Here is a 23,039-nt window from a genome sequence, read left to right on the forward strand (position 1 = left end):
TTCACACTGGCCGTATTGCTGCTCGGTTTAATGACATTTGCCTAAGTCATTTTAGAAACATTTTAAAAAGTAGGCAAAGCCAAACCTCTTTGGATAGATATTTTACTAAGCGACCTCTATCCAGTGAAAGTGCTGGTGGAAGTGAAGGAAAGAAAGCAAAAAGCAGTGAATAAAAATTTTAAAATATATATATAAAACAACACTAATTTTTTTTTATCATTTCTGTTATTTTTAAGTTATCGTTACATTACGTTATGTACAGTACGTTAACTTTTAGTATCATTTCCTGTCTCCCTCTCCTCCGCCACCAGTTTACATCTCCACCGTCGTCTATCTTCAAAAGTAAAGTGCAAAATAAAACTACATTTTTAAAAATCAATTATTATTCTATTATGGTTATTTATATATATAAAACAACACTAATTTTTTTTTATCATTTCTGTTATTTTTAAGTTATCGTTACATTACGTTATGTACAGTACGTTAACTTTTAGTATCATTTCCCTTCTCCCTCTCCTCCGCCACCAGTTTACATCTCCACCGTCGTCTATCTTCAAAAGTAAAGTGCAAAATAAAACTACATTTTTAAAAATCAATTATTATTCTATTATGGTTATTTATACATTTACAACTACAAAACGCATTTTTCAGTGTTTTCATTACATTATGTTATGTACAGTACATTAACTTTTAGTATCATTTCCCTTATCCCTCTCCTCTGCCACCAGTTTACACCTCCACCGTCGTCTATCTTCAAAAGTAAAGTGCAAAATAAAACTACATTTTTTTTAAATCAGTTATTATTCTATTATGGTTATTTATACATTTACAACTACAAAATGCATTTTTCAGTGTTTTCCTTACTACAGTTATTATTATTTTTTTTAATGTACTACTTAGCTTTAATTTGAATGTGTTTTTCATGTTGGAACGAATTATTTGGTTTTACATGTAATCATTTGGTGAAAAATGATTCACCTTATGACATTTTCATGATACGATCTCCGTCTCAGAACGGATTAATTTCGTATCCTGAGGTATCACTGTATTTCTTCCTTTTAAAACAGACTTTAACTTCTTTCAATATTTAAAACAAGGAAAAGTAAGTCAAATGGAAACTATTTATTTTCAGCATTTAAAATTGAGATAAGTTGCCCCCTTTTTTTCCAATAATCTATATTTTCATCTCTACTTATGTTTTTTCCACACAATAGAACTTGGTTATCTTGTGTCCGTCTTATGTTTACTTTGAGAACTGTTAGTTTTTTTTAATTAAAATATTTAAAAATTTTTAATTATACATCATTTCATTTGTAGCCTTTTTGATGCAGTTGTTATGCTTATTTTGCCAAATGAAATTTTATAATTTAGAACGAAAAGTTTTTAAGTAAAAAAAAAATGTTCTTAAAGCAAAATTTTTGCTTCATGTCACTCACTATTTTTTATTGCTGAAGAGAGTGCATAAAAACCTTTTTGGGGATTGTTAAAATTACTAAAAAGGTAGTAAATTAAATCTGTTATGAATTATAGTTGATTTTTGACTACATAGTTCATATTTATAAGAAACACATTAAACTTAATTTTAATGTAAAATGTTTTTGAATTATTTCAGCTTGTCAGATGCAGCCTTAAATTCATTCAAATAGAACAAGTTAAAGGCTTCTCAAATATTTTGAGAAAATAGATTTTGTTAGAAACACTACTTTTCATATACAGGGAGTTCAAATTAACATGGATTTCAATAGTTCAAAATTGCATTAGTTCATAACTGTACTTTTGTTCTGGCCAGGAATAGAGATTTACATATTAAGGAATTTGGTTAGTTCAAAATACAGTTTCTTTGTAATTCAAAATGAAAATTCTGTCTAAACTGATATTCCTATGTTAACTTGTTTATTTTGATTGAAGTGTCTTCATGCTATGAAAGAACAATAACCAAGAACAACTCTAATCTGGTCAATATGGCTTTGCTTTTACAGTAACACATCTTCAGTTGTCACCTTGCACATTTTCTTTCTATCTTGTAAATTACAGCTGGTTTTTGGGATTGGTGAATTGGGCTAGAAGTAGCAGATTGAGATATTTGTAGGACTCTAGGCAACTACAATTGGGTAACTTACTACTTTTTGGTCCACTTTAAAAATAATTTGGGCTATATTTCAAGGAATTCTTCTTTACTTTTTATAAAACCTATCTGGTGGTTTGTGTGGTTCTCCCCATTTACATGCTGCTTACCTGCAGTTTATTAGTATTATAATTTATATTAATAATAATAACAGCCACCAGTATCAACCGAGTATAACCCACTAAATACTGTACAATAATAATAATAAATGAAAATAGTGTTCTGTAGAAGTAAGTAGCCATATTCTGTTTGCTTAATAAATTACATTGGTTACATGGCCTTTGGCATGTTGTACAGAAATATGTAAATCTTGGATAATTTGAAGTAGCAAATATTTCGTTCCCTGAATTTAAACTAATTTTCTGAAGATTTCTTGTATAATGTTTTGAATTATTAACACCATCCTTTGTTTTGTTAAGAGAGATATTTTGATATTTATTAGCCAATAGCAAACAAATGTAAATATTACATGGAATTATTGAAATAAAAATATTTTTCAGACAATTTTTCCTTCTAAAAGGATATACAAAGTTTTTTGTCCCCCCACCTAAGAATATGGATAACATTTCTTAACTGGAATATTAATTCCTCATTATTGGAAGTTGTATGAAAGCACTTAAGTTTTTTTAATATTTAGTATCTGCATCTCTGGTTTATTATTTGGCTCTTAAGTAGTATTCAAGTTTTAATATTGTTTTTTTAAGATGTTTATGACCATTATTGGCAAATTGGATTTTTACATTTTAATATCAAACTTTAGAGCTGAATTTTGAAATTGTTTTATATAATTTATTCTAGGTAACACAGCAAGAGCTAAAGACTATTGCAGATACGATGCGGACCAATCCAGCAGCTTTCAATGAGACGGGTATCTATTTGGGAGGTGAAAAATATTTTTGTTTATATGCTGATAATTCACTTCTTCGGGGAAGGAAAGGTAGCTCAGCATTAATTGTTGTAGCCACTAATACATGTAAGTATGTTTTGAATTAGTCTTTAATGAAAAAAATTTTTCCAAAATTATGACTAAAATGGTGATAAAAAAATTCACTTTTTTAATTTTTAGTATAAAACATTAATTGATTTTACTTGTTGCCAAACATTTTTTCAGTATAATTAGTGATTCTGAAAAAATTTCAATAGGACTAGAGCCAACTGTTTGTGTATATAGTGTGTGCAAATGATTGCAGAGGTTTTGTCAATATTTTGATCATATTAGTAATGTAGTGATTTAAGTTTGAATAATATAAAAAAAAAAAAAAAAGAGATTGAGATTGATGTTATAAAACAGGCATCTCTGTTTTTGTTTGAGACTGCACAAAATCAGGCAATTCATCTCAGCTTGCAGCCCATTTCTTTGCTAAAGAAATTGATGGGTTGTACTTTTCTGGATGTGCCTCATGCTACAGCTGAAGAGCAATAGTACAGACTTATCTGCTAACAGGATGATCTGCCACATTCTTGTATCAGTGATTAATGAAACACTAGACTTCCAAACTAATGGATTAGTTGTGTTGGGTAAAGCTTTTCAGCTGCTATTGTATTCCCCATGTTCCCAGTTTGTACCCTCAGTCATATAAGATTTTGTACCAGTCTGCTCTACCAGATTGATGGCTTGCATCAATATTGTCTTCTCTTGAATTGATAGGAACATGCTGAATTAGGTGTAGGATGAACTAGATTACAGAATTGTTGTGTGGAGAATTACAACAGGAGCACATATTGAAAACTTAGAAAAATTTTCAGGTGTTTTTATATTTGTACACTGAAGTATATGTTGAATAGCCCACAGTGATTTTATTGAAACAGCTGCAATCATTTGTAGACACCATGCATGACCAAGCAAATTCTACAAAAAGAAAATCAAATTTAATAATTTTAATCCTATAAGTAAATCTGGAGATTTTTGAACAAGTTTTGGATTTTTTTTTGTTTGTTTGTTTGTTACCTTAAGATTTTTTTGTTCTTTAGAAGATACAGATCAGTATTAGAAAAGTCATCGGTTTTTTATTTTGAAGCAAAAATAAGTAAAGCCAAATATACATCTACAAGCATTTTATCAATACAAATACAATATTCAATCTGGCAATGTGTCTCTCTCTCAAAATTACACTAAACTTTATTCCAAATAATTCCAATATTGTTGATTTTGGAACATGTCACACCACATGATGTACTAGTACTTGTTGTGTGGGACTAACAAAGTATCAAAGTTGCAGTGTGTTGCTGTCACATGGCTTATGAAATGCATCCTAATTTGGTTAATTTTTTAAATGAGAAATTTAGTGTGCAAAAGTCTTATTTGAATTTAGTTTTTGGATTTACTTATTTTTAACAAGTTTTAATTTACAATTAATTTGGTTACCTGTTGCTATGCAAACTAGTCCATANAATTTTTTTCATAATAATTAGACTTCAAAATATTAACGAATTAACTGCATAGTTAAATACATTAAACAGTGGCACAATTGAACAATACATATTTGATTAATAATAATTATGGTAAATTGTGCCCCAAAAAGGAAACAATTTTTTTCATAATAATTAGACTTCAAAATATTAACAAATTAACTGCATAGTTAGATACATTAAACAGTGGCACAATTTAACAATATGTATTTGCAATACAATTTATCGAGTATCCCATATTTTGTTCCAAATTTATGCAAACCTTGTTCATCCTTCTGAAGAATCACTCTGATTAATATTACGGAGATCTGCTTTTGGTCTGTCGACATCAGGGATTGGTATAATTATATTATCACCGATTTCTACAGGAGCGTGTATTGAATCCGAAGCCAATTTCATTCTCTGGGCCTGTTGTTCCAAGTTTAGATTAGTTTTTTTCTCTGGCTGCTATTATTTGGGTCTGTCAATTTGCATTAGCTACAGATTCTGGATCTTTGTCACTAGCTGGTATTATTTGAGGTTCTGCGTTAGTACTAGCTGCAGCTTCTGGGTCTTCTTGACTATCTACTATTGTAATTAGAGACTCTAAGCGTTATCACACGTTAGCTGAATGAACTTTGACCTCGGTCGAAATAGTTTTTACTAAGACATTTTGTAAAAACCAGTTATGTCTAGTTAAAACTAGTTTAACTCAAATTCATTTTTGACTAGCAGTAAATTCTAATTATAACAAAGACATCCAATATAAACTAGTTTCAACTAGTTAAAATGCATCCTAATGAAAAACTGGTTTTGACTGCAACATCATAATTTGTGATAACCAAATACAGTGGTGCCTTGTACAACGTACTTAATCCGTTCCAGGTGCACGTCCGTTATACGAAACGCATTTTCCCATAGAAATACATGTTAAAACATATAATTCGTTCCGCAGCATAAAATAACCGTACTGTACCATAAAAAATGAAAATGGAGCAGACACCAATTATGCCGGGTAGTCAGATGTTGTGAGGAGGAGGTGGAAGAACACTTTCTTTACACATTCATACAGATACAGACTTTTTACACATTGCAGCGGGTCTTTTTTTATTGTTTTTTAATCGGAGTCAGATTCAGGAGAGGCTACCGGAACTTGCAGGGTCAACTTCTCTTGTTCCATCCTTTGTTTTTTGCCCGCTGGCTTCTTGAAAAACATGACCAAGGTGGTCTGTTTCTCTTTCTTCTTTAACACCTGTCGGAAATGACGGACAAAGGTGTCATCGTAGAGATCATTGATCCTGTTGGCCTCAGCTCTGTTTGGATAATGAGTGTTGGTAAACTCCTGAACCTCTCCCCATTCGACAAGAAAGTTTTTGTCAACTTTCACTCCTGATGATTTCTTGCTTTGTTTCAATTGAAATCACCTTTGTTTTTTTTTTTAGAAGCCATGATGCATTATAAATGACTTAACTTGCCAGATTATATGATACGAATAATTCTTTATTAATTAAGATCACTAAACACTTCTACGAGCTACTCTCGCTCCGTTTGTTTTTTACAACCTCTTTTCGTCCCGCCACCTCGGCATCTACACAATTACATTTCGTTTATTTGAATCGTCAACATATACTGTATTACATTACATTTAATGTTTATTTAAATCATCAACATATATTACATTACATTTCTACTTCAGATATACTAATAATACATTCTAATAATACTAATATATCCTAAAAATAGCAGATTGTCATTGGCAACGGCAAAAGAGTGGAAACATCATTCGCACTTGTTCGAAGAAAGTCCATTGTTTGCCTCACGCAACTGCCGAACGGAAAGTCCGTTGTTCGCAGCAAGTCCGTTGCTCGAGTCACGTAACGGTCAAACAGAAAGTCCGTTATTCGCAGCGTACGTTATACGAGGCACCACTGTATCTCATTTAGCATAGCCCAGATAAAAACAGTTTTAACTTTCAGATATAAAACATTCCTAAAATGTCAAGTTTTTTAACTCCTGGGAAAAGTTGTCAGTTTTTATAAAATTGTTTAAGATAAGAAAGTTTTTAAGTTACAATTCAGAGGGATAAATAATATTTAACATGGCCTATAAATATCACTTTTTGTATAAATTCAAAGTTGCACTCTAAAATACATTAACTAGCCACTATATAACCTTCACTTCCTTCATATAATTGCTGTTGAAATTTACACATTTGTCTGGCAAGCATAGTCAATACACTTGAAAGTCTGCCTACAAGCAATGGCACTACTACATAAAAATACTTACTTAAAATTAACAAATTAGTTCTTAACCTACAATTACTACATTTTGAAATGGTTCAATCTTTATTCAATATATATTAATTTTTATTATTACAGTGGTACCTCAGGATATGAATGCCCCAGAAATTTTCAAGATATTACATGAAATTAGAACATATTTTTGCTCCACGATAGGAACAAAAACTCTCCATACGACGTTACATTAGTTCACAGCGCTATTTTTTATTCACTTCTGTTCATTGGTCTCAGTCAGCACGTTTGCTTTGTCATGGAAGGATCTCGCTCGATAAAGGAAATCTTGAAGTATTATCAGAAAGTGACTAATTTTATTGAAAAGAAACATCCCAAAAAGGTTCACACTGGCCGTATCGCTGTTCGGAGTAATGACATTTGCCTAAGTCATTTTAGAACCATTTTAAAAAGTAGGCAAAGCCAAACCTTTTTGGATAGATATTTTACCAAGCGACCTGTATCCAGTGAAAGTGCTGGTGGAAGTGAAGGAAAGAAAGCAAAAAGCAGTGAATAAAAATTAAAACAAAAAAATATAAAACAATACTAATTTTTTTATCATTTTTAAGTTATTTTTAAGTTATCATTACATTATGTTATGTACAGTACATTAACTTTTAGTATCATTTCCCTTATCCCTCTCCTCTGCCACCAGTTTACACCTCCACCGTCGTCTATCTTCAAAAGTAAAGTGCAAAATAAAACTACATTTTTTTTAAATCAGTTATTATTCTATTATGGTTATTTATACATTTACAACTACAAAATGCATTTTTCAGTGTTTTCCTTACTACAGTTATTATTATTTTTTTTAATGTACTACTTAGCTTTAATTTGAATGTGTTTTTCATGTTGGAACGAATTATTTGGTTTTACATGTAATCATTTGGTGAAAAATGATTCACCTTATGACATTTTCATGATACGATCTCCGTCTCAGAACGGATTAATTTCGTATCCTGAGGTATCACTGTATTTCTTCCTTTTAAAACAGACTTTAACTTCTTTCAATATTTAAAACAAGGAAAAGTAAGTCAAATGGAAACTATTTATTTTCAGCATTTAAAATTGAGATAAGTTGCCCCCTTTTTTTCCAATAATCTATATTTTCATCTCTACTTATGTTTTTTCCACACAATAGAACTTGGTTATCTTGTGTCCGTCTTATGTTTACTTTGAGAACTGTTAGTTTTTTTTAATTAAAATATTTAAAAATTTTTAATTATACATCATTTCATTTGTAGCCTTTTTGATGCAGTTGTTATGCTTATTTTGCCAAATGAAATTTTATAATTTAGAACGAAAAGTTTTTAAGTAAAAAAAAAATGTTCTTAAAGCAAAATTTTTGCTTCATGTCACTCACTATTTTTTATTGCTGAAGAGAGTGCATAAAAACCTTTTTGGGGATTGTTAAAATTACTAAAAAGGTAGTAAATTAAATCTGTTATGAATTATAGTTGATTTTTGACTACATAGTTCATATTTATAAGAAACACATTAAACTTAATTTTAATGTAAAATGTTTTTGAATTATTTCAGCTTGTCAGATGCAGCCTTAAATTCATTCAAATAGAACAAGTTAAAGGCTTCTCAAATATTTTGAGAAAATAGATTTTGTTAGAAACACTACTTTTCATATACAGGGAGTTCAAATTAACATGGATTTCAATAGTTCAAAATTGCATTAGTTCATAACTGTACTTTTGTTCTGGCCAGGAATAGAGATTTACATATTAAGGAATTTGGTTAGTTCAAAATACAGTTTCTTTGTAATTCAAAATGAAAATTCTGTCTAAACTGATATTCCTATGTTAACTTGTTTATTTTGATTGAAGTGTCTTCATGCTATGAAAGAACAATAACCAAGAACAACTCTAATCTGGTCAATATGGCTTTGCTTTTACAGTAACACATCTTCAGTTGTCACCTTGCACATTTTCTTTCTATCTTGTAAATTACAGCTGGTTTTTGGGATTGGTGAATTGGGCTAGAAGTAGCAGATTGAGATATTTGTAGGACTCTAGGCAACTACAATTGGGTAACTTACTACTTTTTGGTCCACTTTAAAAATAATTTGGGCTATATTTCAAGGAATTCTTCTTTACTTTTTATAAAACCTATCTGGTGGTTTGTGTGGTTCTCCCCATTTACATGCTGCTTACCTGCAGTTTATTAGTATTATAATTTATATTAATAATAATAACAGCCACCAGTATCAACCGAGTATAACCCACTAAATACTGTACAATAATAATAATAAATGAAAATAGTGTTCTGTAGAAGTAAGTAGCCATATTCTGTTTGCTTAATAAATTACATTGGTTACATGGCCTTTGGCATGTTGTACAGAAATATGTAAATCTTGGATAATTTGAAGTAGCAAATATTTCGTTCCCTGAATTTAAACTAATTTTCTGAAGATTTCTTGTATAATGTTTTGAATTATTAACACCATCCTTTGTTTTGTTAAGAGAGATATTTTGATATTTATTAGCCAATAGCAAACAAATGTAAATATTACATGGAATTATTGAAATAAAAATATTTTTCAGACAATTTTTCCTTCTAAAAGGATATACAAAGTTTTTTGTCCCCCCACCTAAGAATATGGATAACATTTCTTAACTGGAATATTAATTCCTCATTATTGGAAGTTGTATGAAAGCACTTAAGTTTTTTTAATATTTAGTATCTGCATCTCTGGTTTATTATTTGGCTCTTAAGTAGTATTCAAGTTTTAATATTGTTTTTTTAAGATGTTTATGACCATTATTGGCAAATTGGATTTTTACATTTTAATATCAAACTTTAGAGCTGAATTTTGAAATTGTTTTATATAATTTATTCTAGGTAACACAGCAAGAGCTAAAGACTATTGCAGATACGATGCGGACCAATCCAGCAGCTTTCAATGAGACGGGTATCTATTTGGGAGGTGAAAAATATTTTTGTTTATATGCTGATAATTCACTTCTTCGGGGAAGGAAAGGTAGCTCAGCATTAATTGTTGTAGCCACTAATACATGTAAGTATGTTTTGAATTAGTCTTTAATGAAAAAAATTTTTCCAAAATTATGACTAAAATGGTGATAAAAAAATTCACTTTTTTAATTTTTAGTATAAAACATTAATTGATTTTACTTGTTGCCAAACATTTTTTCAGTATAATTAGTGATTCTGAAAAAATTTCAATAGGACTAGAGCCAACTGTTTGTGTATATAGTGTGTGCAAATGATTGCAGAGGTTTTGTCAATATTTTGATCATATTAGTAATGTAGTGATTTAAGTTTGAATAATATAAAAAAAAAAAAAAAAGAGATTGAGATTGATGTTATAAAACAGGCATCTCTGTTTTTGTTTGAGACTGCACAAAATCAGGCAATTCATCTCAGCTTGCAGCCCATTTCTTTGCTAAAGAAATTGATGGGTTGTACTTTTCTGGATGTGCCTCATGCTACAGCTGAAGAGCAATAGTACAGACTTATCTGCTAACAGGATGATCTGCCACATTCTTGTATCAGTGATTAATGAAACACTAGACTTCCAAACTAATGGATTAGTTGTGTTGGGTAAAGCTTTTCAGCTGCTATTGTATTCCCCATGTTCCCAGTTTGTACCCTCAGTCATATAAGATTTTGTACCAGTCTGCTCTACCAGATTGATGGCTTGCATCAATATTGTCTTCTCTTGAATTGATAGGAACATGCTGAATTAGGTGTAGGATGAACTAGATTACAGAATTGTTGTGTGGAGAATTACAACAGGAGCACATATTGAAAACTTAGAAAAATTTTCAGGTGTTTTTATATTTGTACACTGAAGTATATGTTGAATAGCCCACAGTGATTTTATTGAAACAGCTGCAATCATTTGTAGACACCATGCATGGCTTATGAAATGCATCCTAATTTGGTTAATTTTTTAAATGAGAAATTTAGTGTGCAAAAGTCTTATTTGAATTTAGTTTTTGGATTTACTTATTTTTAACAAGTTTTAATTTACAATTAATTTGGTTACCTGTTGCTATGCAAACTAGTCCATATCAGTTTATATGGTCAGATGTACTATTGAGATGGTTTATTATCTTTTCATTTTGTTTATGAATTAATTGTTAGTATTCTGCAAGGGAAAGGTTTACCTTTTCATTGTTTTCAAAAAGGTAAAATGAAATTATGCTAGTTCAAAAAATAAAATTGACAGTGTTTGATTGTGTGATCAATTTAAAAAAATATTCTGTAATACCCCTTTCGCACCGAGCATTTCGATCTAGATTGTGACTAAGGTCGGAGAGTGTTCCTTGGTGCGAACGCTCTCAACCGTTTCAATCTCGACTGAAACGAGGTTCAATCGCGATCGACTGGAGAGAGTTCTCGAAACTAGATCCAGTCATAAGAGAGATCCCACAATCCCACGCGTGCGAGAAAATACAAGATGGCTGCGGAACACGTGTCGGGCTATCGACTGAGAAATAAAAAAGACGTCTGGAGAGATGACGACATCTGTCTATTATTAGATGTACGGCAAGAAAAAGTATTTATTTCTAACCAAAACTTCCATTTTGTTTGTTGGTGTTTGTGACTTACCGCGTAGTTACGTCAATTTTATGATCGCATGTAATAGTCAGGTTCTTCTTGAGCGGACTGCCTGTGCGAACAGCACGACGTTCGACTAGCGACAGTCACAATCTAGATTGTAGGTAAATCGAGATCGAAGTGAGTCGTGGATTGTGTGCAAATGTAGTATAAGACTGCATATTGAAAATTGTTAGCATTGTAATTTGTACTTTTATTCTGTGGTTGTGTGTGCCTGTTTGTATTTGCCTTTTTTATACATAAATCTTTGAATTTCTAAAATTGTAAAAAACTGCAAATCAGGATTTTGTTGGCACCCTAAAAAACAAATTATATTCTGTATAAATTGGCATATGAAAATTGTATGGTGTGTGTCATGAGATATCGTGCAAAGTAACAACGGCTCCATGGAATGAATTATGTTGTCCACAGAATGGAAATTGTGAAAACTTAGGAACAATTGCAATCATTTCGTTCAGTTGCTTAGCAGCATAATTTATATACTGAAGGAGTTTGAAACATATAGACAATGGATTTGTTGAAAATCAAGAGGCAGGAAGAAGAAATTAGATGATATCTGCTCACGAAGACTAGTTGCTGCTCTTACTTTTAACTTAAGATCATAAGAAAATTGTAAGAAAAATTAAATATGATCTTTAGCTATGAAATAGGGTCATTCAATTCAAGCAGTTAGAAATTAATTACATGAAAAACGTTCATGGCATATTAGCAAGGAAAAGCCATGCTTAACTCTTACTCATATGAGAAGTGCAGTTCACTAAGAATGTCAACAAAACACTGGAATTTTGGAAATATTGTTTGGTCTGATTAATTGAAATTTGAACTATTTGGACAAAGAAGAAAACATGTATACAGAGACCAAAAGATTAGCCTTAAGCTGTTGAGTTGTATTAGAATCTGCTGCTACCATTGTAGTTACTGTGATTGTAGCTGAACTAAAGTTGAAATGAAATATAAAGTAGTCAATAAAAAATATAAACAACTTGCAGCAGTGACCTATCTATGCATCTTCATGTGGATACATATTGAAAAAAACTAACCAGTGTAACTAATCAATTATGAAATTATACTTGAAATATACTATAAAAAATGGTCTGTACAAGGTGCTCTCATAAACAGACTTCTAAGATCTTCCCAAATCTGCATGAGTAACAACCCTCTACAATAAAGCAATTAACAGGTGACTTTTTAACTAATAACAAGTACACTTAGAACCACTTTAAATGGTTTAATCCATGGAAAAGGTTTTTTACAAATTAGCACTAAATGACAGTGAGCAGTGACAGGCAATTAGGGATGGGCAAATCTTAACCTAAAATTCATTAGTCCACAAAATTTCTGTATTGAGGAAAGACTCGACTCCTGTGTTTGACTTGATCTCATATGACATCACAACAATGCTGCTGGTAGAAAAAAAAAATTCTAAAATTGCTAATCTTTGCTATTGCAATCTCCAGAATTGGAAACTTGTAGATGTTGCCATGGTAATAATTCTAAATCAAAATCTATTGTTTTTAATATCCTTGCTGGCTGGATAGTTGATGTGGTTAAGGCATCATTTTACCATTCTTGTAATCGGGGAACAAATTTGGACAGAAACCCTAGGAATTAGTGTGGTCTGGATATGCTCCCAACATATCCAGAACCACCTGGCTGAACCTACAATGAGTCTGAAAAAAGGCTTTCATAGTGCCTATGGTGGTAGTTAAAAAAATATATCCATATTATGACCATGTGGTATTTGAAGCAGCAAATAATTTATTCTAACATAAATTTGATCTTTTGTAAAGATACTTTTATGTTTTAGTATAATCTTCAATTATTTTCTGAATTTTTAAAAGCATTTATCATGACCTATTTTATTAACTAATTTTTTGTGTAAAAATCTATTTCAGTGCAGCTTGTAATGAAGGCAAATGCTGATGATAGTGGCATTGCTACTCTACAGCCAAGATAAATTTGTCTGATTTGTCATATCATACTTTAAATCTACACTCACTAAGAATTAGTTCAGTATTGCAACATAGTAAGAAAAACAATTCTGCATTATTAAGCATAGATGGCCTGGCTTTTATGAGGTGGTATCAAAAAGTTCCAGGACTGGTCCCATTACAAAAAAGTAATTGCTTTATTTATATTTGGCTAGCATTGCCTTCAAAGTACTCCCCCTTGTGCATTGATACACCACTCCCAGCACATCTGCCATTTTTGGAAAACTTCCTGAAAGTCTTTTTCTTCAAGAGTGTCAAGCACTTCCTGCAATTTGAGTTGGATCTCCACCACATTTTTCAAAACTACAACCTTTGCAACCATTTTTATCTTTGGGAATAGGAAGAAATCACAGAGCCAAATTGGGCAAGTAGAGCAGATGAGGAAGGGTTTTGATGTTGCAGGCTAAAAACTGTCATGTTAGCAATGCTATGAATGCAAATGCATTGTCATGATGGAGGACCTAGTTGTGTTGGCTCCAGTGTTTTGTCTTTTGCCAAATGTTTTCCTTAAGTCACCTCAGAACATTGCAGTGAAACTCAGCATTGACAATCCTGCCCTCAGCAAATGTATGGTGCACAACCCCATGAATGTTAAAGAAACAATCCTCATTCTCTTGGTTGCGTTTATGACCTGACTTGCCACAAGTTTGGGTCATCCACAACCTGCTGACTAAGATCCTCACACTCACTCACGCACTCTTGATACGGTGAGCCTTCTGTTCCAGTGTCAGAAGCCTGGACACAAACTTTGCAGACAAACTGCATATTTAACTTTGTTGTCAGGATTGTCTGGACTGTCCCATATGACACATTGACAATGGAAGCAATGGTTCTCTGATGATCCTCATGCACAAGTTGCCTAATTTCTTCAAAATTTTTGGAACTGGATTGCGGATGGTTGACTTTACCTGTAATTGTCTTCCAGCAATGTTCTGCCATCCTTGAAACATGCATGTCACTCAACACCTTGTTCTACTTACTGCATCATCCCCATAAGCCTGCCAAATCATTACGAAGGTCTCCTTTCCAGTTTTGCAGAGTTTAACACAGAATTTGATGTTAGCTCTCTGCTCGATTTTGCCATTTATACAGAAATCACAGATGGGCCCATGACTTAGTCACTCAATTCTGCATAGCACAAAACCCATTGTACACAGAATGATGTCACTTTGCATTCAAATTTCCAACGGTCAGTACTCCCCACAGCTACCAACACATCCCTGTGCTGCTTTGTTATCATGCTACAGAACCAGTCCCGAAACATTTTGACACTGCCTTATAAGATTTCAAATATAAAATATATATATAGGGCTTTCCCCAAATTTAGCCTCCAATCTCTTAAGAAAAGTGGCCATCTGTCCTTGCCGCTCTTATTTCCAACTATTACAACATTACTTAGTTGCCAATATGGTAATTCTGAAATTTCCAAAATCATGTAGTATTTATAAATAAGCATCAATTTTTAAATATAAAGATTAATAAAGAATATTTTTTAAAAGCAAGAAGAAAAATTAATGACAAATAGCACTCATTCTAAATGTGGTAAATCACCTAGGTTAGCAGCAAGCTGATAGGGGGTTTTTTTATGCAGTAGTTGAGTTAGTCAGTATTAATCCAAACAATTTTAATAAAAGATTTACTTAGTATTTTAGAATCTTTGTTTATACACTAAGATAGGAAGACTTGTGTCATCATCTTTGGTGTCATTGTAACCAAGGTACAATGACACCAAGGTACATTGTCTCTCAATAGGAAGTGAAGATACCACCTGGCTGGCCACCTTTCTTGTCATATAAACATGCGACATCTCGTGCTGATTTTTTTAGTTATATAAATGAAAGGTTAAACAAATGTAACATATAGTTTAAAAAAATCTCAAAACAGAAAATAAAAGTAATTACACAATAAATGCATTTAGAAGGAAAAACAATATGTATGTGTTGAAATCATTTTTTTTTTTTAATTGAAAAAAAATGTTTGGTAGGATTCTGGAAGAGAGTGAAAAGATGAGCATTGAGATTTTTTATTTAGGCAACTCATCTGTTACCTAACCAGACATTGAATATAGGTGTATGAGGTTCCAGGGTTGCTTGGTACTCCCTGTCTCCCATCAAGATGGCTGGTAAAGAATAGGCAAATACTGTATTTACTCATGTATAAGACGATCTTGCATATAGGACGAGGTGTTATTTTAGAGATCAAAATAAACAAAATTAAATTTATTAATACAATTGTAATTTTATTTCATTTAATCGCAAATAAAATGTTATCAAATGCATGTAAGGCAAACAACCATGCTTGCATTAATACATGATGAATGGAAAGCAAAATATTATAAAGCACATGACTGGAAAAAGTTTATTTTTAATGATTCAGAATCTGCTAATATTCATCTATATATATATAAAACTATATTACGTATAAATGTACGAACAAATAAAAACCCAGCGAAGCGGGTCCTTGCAGCTAGTTAAAAATAACAATTTAACTAATATGAAATAACTACATTTATAATCATTGCTAAGTGACCTGTATTTCATTAATGATTTTAGAAATAACAAGGAACTATTTTCTGCAAACGAATGAGATCAACGCAGTTTAATTGATGGTTGTAGGATTAAAGCAATAAGCAAAGGATAAACAAAGGAGGGGTGTCTCTTAATTTGTTTATTGAAGTTGACACCTACTGTAGACTGTAGACCTATAATGGTAGCATGAACTTTACACGATTCACAGAAATTATTTCAAAAATGCTTTGGGTTTTAGACCAAATAATCACAAATCTTAAAAAATAAAATTATTTGGAACTGGAGTACAAGGACTGGCATCAGTACAATGCATGTGATAAGAATGAACTTAAAAGAGAGAGAGAGACTGTAGAGGGAGCGTTTAAGTGTTGCCAGGCTGGCCACAACGCAAAGAATCCTTTGCTTGCACATATAGGATGACCTAGGTTTTTGAAGCAGTGAAAAATGAATGTAAACTTCGTTTTATATGTGAATAAATACAGTATTGTTTATATATTTTAGAGTTCATATTTTTCATCTTGCACTGACTTTAATTTCTTTCGCAATCTGTGGATGATGATCTTTTGCAATTTCTTTTGTCATTTGGAAAGTGTCTTGAAATGGGATTGCATCCTGATGGCTAGGAGTTTGATGATCAATTCATTTTCAATTGCTGACTTTGATGTGGTACTTTCATTAGTTTAGAATACATTAAAAAAAATTAAATGTATTTGAAATGCTGTATTCTGTATGATAGTTATATGTATGAGATAAAACACACACACAACTATCATACAGAATACAGCATTTTAAATACATTTAATTTTTTTAATGTATTCTAAACTAATGAAAGTACCACATCAAAGTCAGCAATATCCTACCTGCTGGGGTTGTCTTTATTTCTCCTTTTCATCCTTTTGGATGGTCAAAGCTGCAAAGGATTTCTTTTCACTTCCACCAATGGTGGATTTAGAATGCAAAATATGATTTGAACTGCCTCTTGACTTATTTGTTTAACAATAATAAGCTTATTAACACACAAACTTATATGGACAACAATAATATAAACGACCTTTCATAAACTACACATTTAGATTGCAACGAAAAAATGCTCATTTTATTTTTTAAATTTGAATTTACAAACTTACCAACTCATCCGAAATAATCAAAATGATTAATGCATAAACAACAATTCCTGTATAAGTAGAGTGGATCTTTTTTGAAAACACTATCCAGATCACTCTGCAAACAGTTTTTAAGCCATATCTTTCACCTGACATTTTAAATATAAATTATTAAATTTATGCAATTATTAAAATAGATTTATTTACTGTTGAAAAATTTACTTATTTCTTAATGCCCTTTGGGAAACAGAGAAATGACAGCAATAAATTGAGATTTCTATAATTATTACAATTCACTGTTTCACACACTGAACCTACCATACTATTTCCTTCTCAAATACAGTTATAGTGAAGGCAGACTAATGCTTTGTCCCTTGATCTGGGAATTATCATCACTCCCTGCCAAGGAGTGGCACTAATATCTTGGTTACAGCTTTAGAGCAAGCGTTCCTATCCTAGTATTGTAGAATCTTTGTATAAATTTACAAAATCCTGAAATGTTGTATAGAACCCATTGGACTAGTAATTTTCAATCAAACCCCAAATGCTTTTATCAACCCTTTTGTGGACTCATGTTATAGAATTATTGTAAAAATTCTTGCATTGCATTTTAAAATTTAGATCCTTGATCGGCGTGTTTAATATAGGAAATCCTGATTTAGTTCAAAATTCAAGGGACGAAATAATCAACTTTTGAATTTTGAATTATCAGGGATTTACATATTTCTGTACAGTATGCCAAATGCTGTGTAACTGATGTAATGTATTAAGTAAATGGAATATGGCTACATATACAGAATGCTATTTTCATTAAATAATAATAACAACAATAATAGTAAACAGCATGTAAACAGTGAGAACCACACAGGTCACCAGATAGGTTTTATAAAAAGTAAAGCAGAATTCCTCAATGTAGCCCAAATTATTTTTAAAGTGATCCAAAAAGTAGTAATCAGCCCAAATGTAGTAGCCTAGTCCTAAAAATATCTAAATCTGCTACTTGTAGCTCAATCTTGCAATCTCAAAACCGGTTGTATTTTACAAGATGGAGAAAACAGGGATAGTCCATGTGTAAGGTGACACCCAAAAATGTGTTACTGTAAAAGCAAAGTCATATTGACCAGATTAGAGTTGTTCTTGGTCTATTGTTCTCTTATAGCATGGAGACACTTTGATCTAAATCAACATTTCTCAAAGTGGGCAATAACGCTCTTTGTGGGTGATGATTAGATCTAGGGACGCTGGAGGCAGGGGATTGAACGGTGACCAAAGGCAAAATTGGGGTCACTGAAAGGAAACCTTGCATTTAATGGTTTCCAGATGTTGAAAACAATGTACAGTAAGGGCACAAAGTGTGAGATTCATAGAAAAGTTTTCCTAAGAATATTTCCAATCCTTTCTCACACAAGAGAAAATGGGTTAGGGGCGTTGGGTATAACTTTATGGAACAAAGGGGAAAAAAGTTTGGGAATGACTGATCTAAATGAACGAGTTAATATATGCATATCAGTTTGGACAGAATTTTCACTTCAAAATATAGCTACTTTTAATTCAAACTAACCAAATTCCTTAGCATGTAAATCCCTCCCGGGCTGGATCGAAAGTGTGGTTATGAACTAACAGGATTTCAAATTATCAGTTCAAATTAATGAGGATATTTTTTTTTAAGAAATTGTGATAGGTGATTACGTGTCTTCGTGCATATTGTCTAATATAGCCAGTTATTTCATTTCTATTTTCAAAAATCTTTTTTTAGTGGGAAAAAATAAACTTTAGTTTTTGAAAAACCTTTTCAATTTGTTTTGAAATTGTTTTAAATTTTACTGTTAAAGAACATGTACTTTTGAATTTAAAATTGTTCCTAGTTTAACACATGTGACATGTATTATTAAACAAATGTACTAAAAATTGAATAGCTGTTTTTTGAAGGTGTTGAGTTTAAAATATGAATGGATACACCATCTTGTTTTACCTTGGAAATAGCTGGTCACAGCATAAGAATCAAACTGGACCAATATATAATCCTGTAATTTTTTCTTCTTCATGTTTTCTAAAATTTAAAGATACAGTAGAGCCTCGATTATCCGACCCAATTGGGGACTGGGGTTGGTCGGATAATTGAAAAATCAGATAACCGAAAAGTATGAAAAAATCCATTATTAGTGTAGTATATTATTATATCCCATGTAATTAGTATATTAGTGTATTGCTATTAACCTACTTCACATTGAATTTTCCTCCATGTTAAGCCTATAAAATTTTTTTTAAATAATAATCGTCGCTATTGTATCGTTAAAAATTAGAAAATTAAGCTGTGTTTAAATACTGGTTCCCTTTCATGATCGAATGAGTGTTGCTAGCTAAAACACGTAAAAATAATATTAAAGTAGCCAAGACATAGCCAAATATTGTAACACCACATCACTAGTGGACATTTGAAATTTGCCGACTAGGACGGTCGGTTAATCGAGGCTCTACTGTAGTATCATTTCTAATTTTATGTTTATGATCATTCATGCACTCACTTCCTTAGCAGTGGAATTTGTTGTTTTTTTTTTTTTCATTTGTGGAAAATGAGTTGAGCAACTTGTAGGTGCTTTAATAAGTTGGTGCTTTTTATGCCTCTGTTTTTGGGAGTTTGATGTTTTGCTATTTAGTAAGGTCAGTTGCATTTGTATTATGCATAACAATAAAGCTTTACTCTCTTGAATAAATATTGAAACTTATTGCATCACTGTGCACTAACAATTATGTAATCTCAGGCTACTTATTCTATATTTATTTGGGGAAAAATCATGTATGATAGAATCATGTAATATGTAGTGATGTAACGAATATTCAGTTACTATTCGGTATTCGACCGAATACCTAAAAACAGGAGTAAGAAATAACAAAAACACAGTAAATTAATCATTTTGGTATTTAGATTTAATGTTATCGGGTTAGTGTTGTTTGTTTATATTTATTTATAACTTATAACATGCACAAAATAAAAAAGAAAGTAATATTAGTCACACGTATTCACAATTTATAATTACAAAGATCAGCACACGTACACACCTATTTGTTCAAGAATTGTCGCACATCTGAGGGTCTGACCCTGCCTATTCTTTTAAGTTCTCGTCTTAGCTCTTCCCTTTCTCTTTCATCTATCGCTCTAGTCCACGTATGCCTACGCATACATCATAATACGCCCTCAGGATACCTTCTATTCATCACTTTTCTGTCATAGATTTCCCATTTTACAATTACGTGGCTCATAGCCTGATGATAACGGAGAAAAGAGACAGACAGGACGTCGGTATAAGTCAGTTATGATTTCACAGATTCGAAACAGCTTGGTAGCCCGACCGACCCCAGGCTTTCACCCGTGTACACTAAGTGACTTTCATTGCAAGCATTTAGCTTTCCGAAGTCTATGACAAAAATTGTTTGGCATTCACAGCCGCGAATTTCGTGCCAATAAGCTGCCTCGACTTGTTCGAGGCAGCTTATTGGCACGCTTATTAAGTTGATAACGTAATCAACTTGTTCGATTATGTTATCAACTCAAATTCATATTTATTTTCACTTTGCGGTCCTTCTCTGTTGTTCTTCCGATATTTACATGTGTCGGTCATTTCTTTGTTATCCACATTTGATATCACTTATCACATACTGCCATGACGCTCTTGTCTGAACTGTCAAGAATTAACGCGATTTGCGAAGCATAGTGACAGTGGGCCAATAGAGAGCACGGTCCTTGCCATAATATGGTTTGCGTGCCAATTTTTGTACATGCGTTAATCGAGCTGAATATTCGGCTATTTGGCCATGCTCCTGGTTGAGTATTCAGCCTGAGGCCGAATATACTATTCGTTGCAACACTAGTAATGTGGTGTTTTTCCTTCAGAATCAAACAGAAGTTTGGCTAATTTAAATACTACCCGAGGAACTTTTTAAAATGTTTAATGGCATTGCCCAGCAGCAGCTTCAGTATCTTTAATTGCTTAGTTTGCACTTTGGTACTTTGTACTTTACTGCTGCTTTAAGATTCACATATGTTGCATAAATAGAATGAACTTTCTATGCACCAGATGCTGGTACAAACTAATCTTTTTTTCATCTAAGTGTGGTGTTGATCATATTTAATACTTATTTTATTTTTTACAAATTAAAATATGAGAACAAGTGTTAAACATAATCTTAACACTAGTAATAAAATGTTACTTAAATGCATTTGCATTGCTTTCAAATGCTTATAGCTTATTTATTGTATTTTGGCTCCTTGCTGCAGTAGGTGCTAAAATATGGCTGTACTGGTTTTATCATAATTAACTTTTCAACTTTGTAGAATCTTATAAAGATATTTAAAAAAAATTTTCTGTTTAGGTCTTCTTGTTGCTGCTACAACTGATGGCTTCCCTCCAGGTCAGCTCAATACTGTAGTGGAAAAATTAGGAGATTATCTGAGAGCAAACAATTTCTAGTAATTCTTTTTATATATTATATATATATATATATGTATTATTTTTTTTCTTCTTTTTATATATTCATTACACACTTAACTTTTTTCAGGCTCCAATCCATTTTCTTTTGTATACAATGTTCCACTTCACTGAAGACTTCGGCTTGTCTGTGACAGTATTGTGTATGCAGCTGCAGTTGTATTCAACAGAAAGGGGAGAAGACTTTTTTATAATCTAGTGACGAGCCAATTTCCTGCTTATGCCATTTTATACTCTGATTCATTGACTATTCTCCTGTGCCAGTGCAAGTAGACAGTTGTACGAATGTTGTGTATTTTTTCATTTCTTTTTTTCCATCCTTAATTTCTCTTGTATATTTATCTCTAAAATAGTTACATCATTTAACTTGAGTTCATCATATATAGGATCTTTTTTCTTTTCATAATGGAATCTCATTATCCAATATAATTCTATTCGTACTTAACGCAACTTTAGTGACAAGCTACATTAGCACAAAAAAGGGGTTTGTCAGCATTTCTACAACTTTTTTAAAAAAGTCTTTTCAATGCTTCGTATCAAACTAGTCATGTATCCATTTACTAGCATATCACTAATGGTTGTTTGTGATGCATTAAAAAAAAAATACAAAAATTTTGCTAAGAATAAAGCCCAATCATCTTTAGTATTTTTCATATTTTAAATCGAGACTTTTTTCTAAAAAAAAATTCTTAATGGCGTGAAGAATTCTTTCTAAACCAAAAATCCTTCCTTCATTGGTGCTTTATAAAACTTGTCTTCCTTTCCCACTATTGTAGAAAAAAACTGACGAAATTATTCTTTTACTTTTCTTACGAATTTCTCTTTTTCTAAGAGGCAACTCTCCCTGCACCAACAATGCAGATTAATTATTCCTAGTATCCCATTTTTGATGTTATTGAAAGTTTTTGCGTGAATTGTGTCTATAGCTGCATCGTCATGATGTGCGTGGAACCATGTTGTGTGCCGTCTTTTAGCTAAAGACCGTCGTCTTTACGATCTTATTGTATTTTGCTCCCAAAATTTAACATGTCCTGTCATTCCTCTTTCAGCTTTAAATCTATTCCCCACATAAGATATCCATTGGTGCCAATAAGTGAAGACGACAATGTTTAAGTGCTATTTGTAAGTTCCTGCGTTATATTTCATTTTGTACTGCTGGTATAATACGTCAACGATACCCTAATAAAAGAAGGAAGTCATTCCAATATATTCTCGGAGTGGTTCGTTCTTAATATTTAATCTTTTGTTACAAAAGATTGGCGTTGTACCAAGCTTCAGTTTTACAACAGGTTCTTAAAATGAGGATCTATGTATGAAAGTAGTTAGTTGTATTTTAGTTTCAGTTAAAAACTGGGGAATCTCTTCCAGATAGTATTGCATGGCCGTCCGGAGACTATTGGCATGACTGTTGATTCTAAAAATATATTTTCTCTGGTACAGAAAAGGGGGTTCGACTTTCCCAATCGCTTTAACTTACGTAAGGTGTCTGATCGTAACACGTTGAAGTATTTTCAGCGCTTTTTAAGGTAACGG

At 32.0% G+C, this 23,039-nt stretch overlaps 1 protein-coding gene across 2 annotated transcripts in view; it reads left to right on the plus strand.

Annotated features, from left to right (window-relative positions):
- LOC111633174 (profilin-like) overlaps positions 1 to 22,723 on the plus strand; it is a 47,354-nt gene extending 24,631 nt beyond the window's left edge. The window contains exons 1-3 of one of the 2 annotated variants that reach the window (XR_002758017.1): positions 9,785 to 9,829; positions 21,391 to 21,487; positions 21,577 to 22,723. Coding sequence is in view for 1 of the 2 variants with exons in the window: in XM_023377695.1 (XP_023233463.1) it covers positions 2,924 to 3,098; positions 21,391 to 21,488 (273 nt within the window). In the remaining variant the exon portion in view is untranslated. Of the gene's footprint in view, positions 1 to 2,923; positions 3,099 to 9,784; positions 9,830 to 21,390; positions 21,489 to 21,576 lie in introns of those variants that run through there. The other variant, XM_023377695.1, reaches the window with a different exon arrangement.
- The last annotated feature ends 316 nt before the right edge of the window (positions 22,724 to 23,039 follow it).

This window comes from Centruroides sculpturatus, unplaced genomic scaffold, assembly GCF_000671375.1.
Source record: "Centruroides sculpturatus isolate CEXI.00-Female unplaced genomic scaffold, Cexi_2.0 scaffold594, whole genome shotgun sequence".
NCBI lineage: Eukaryota > Metazoa > Arthropoda > Arachnida > Scorpiones > Buthidae > Centruroides > Centruroides sculpturatus.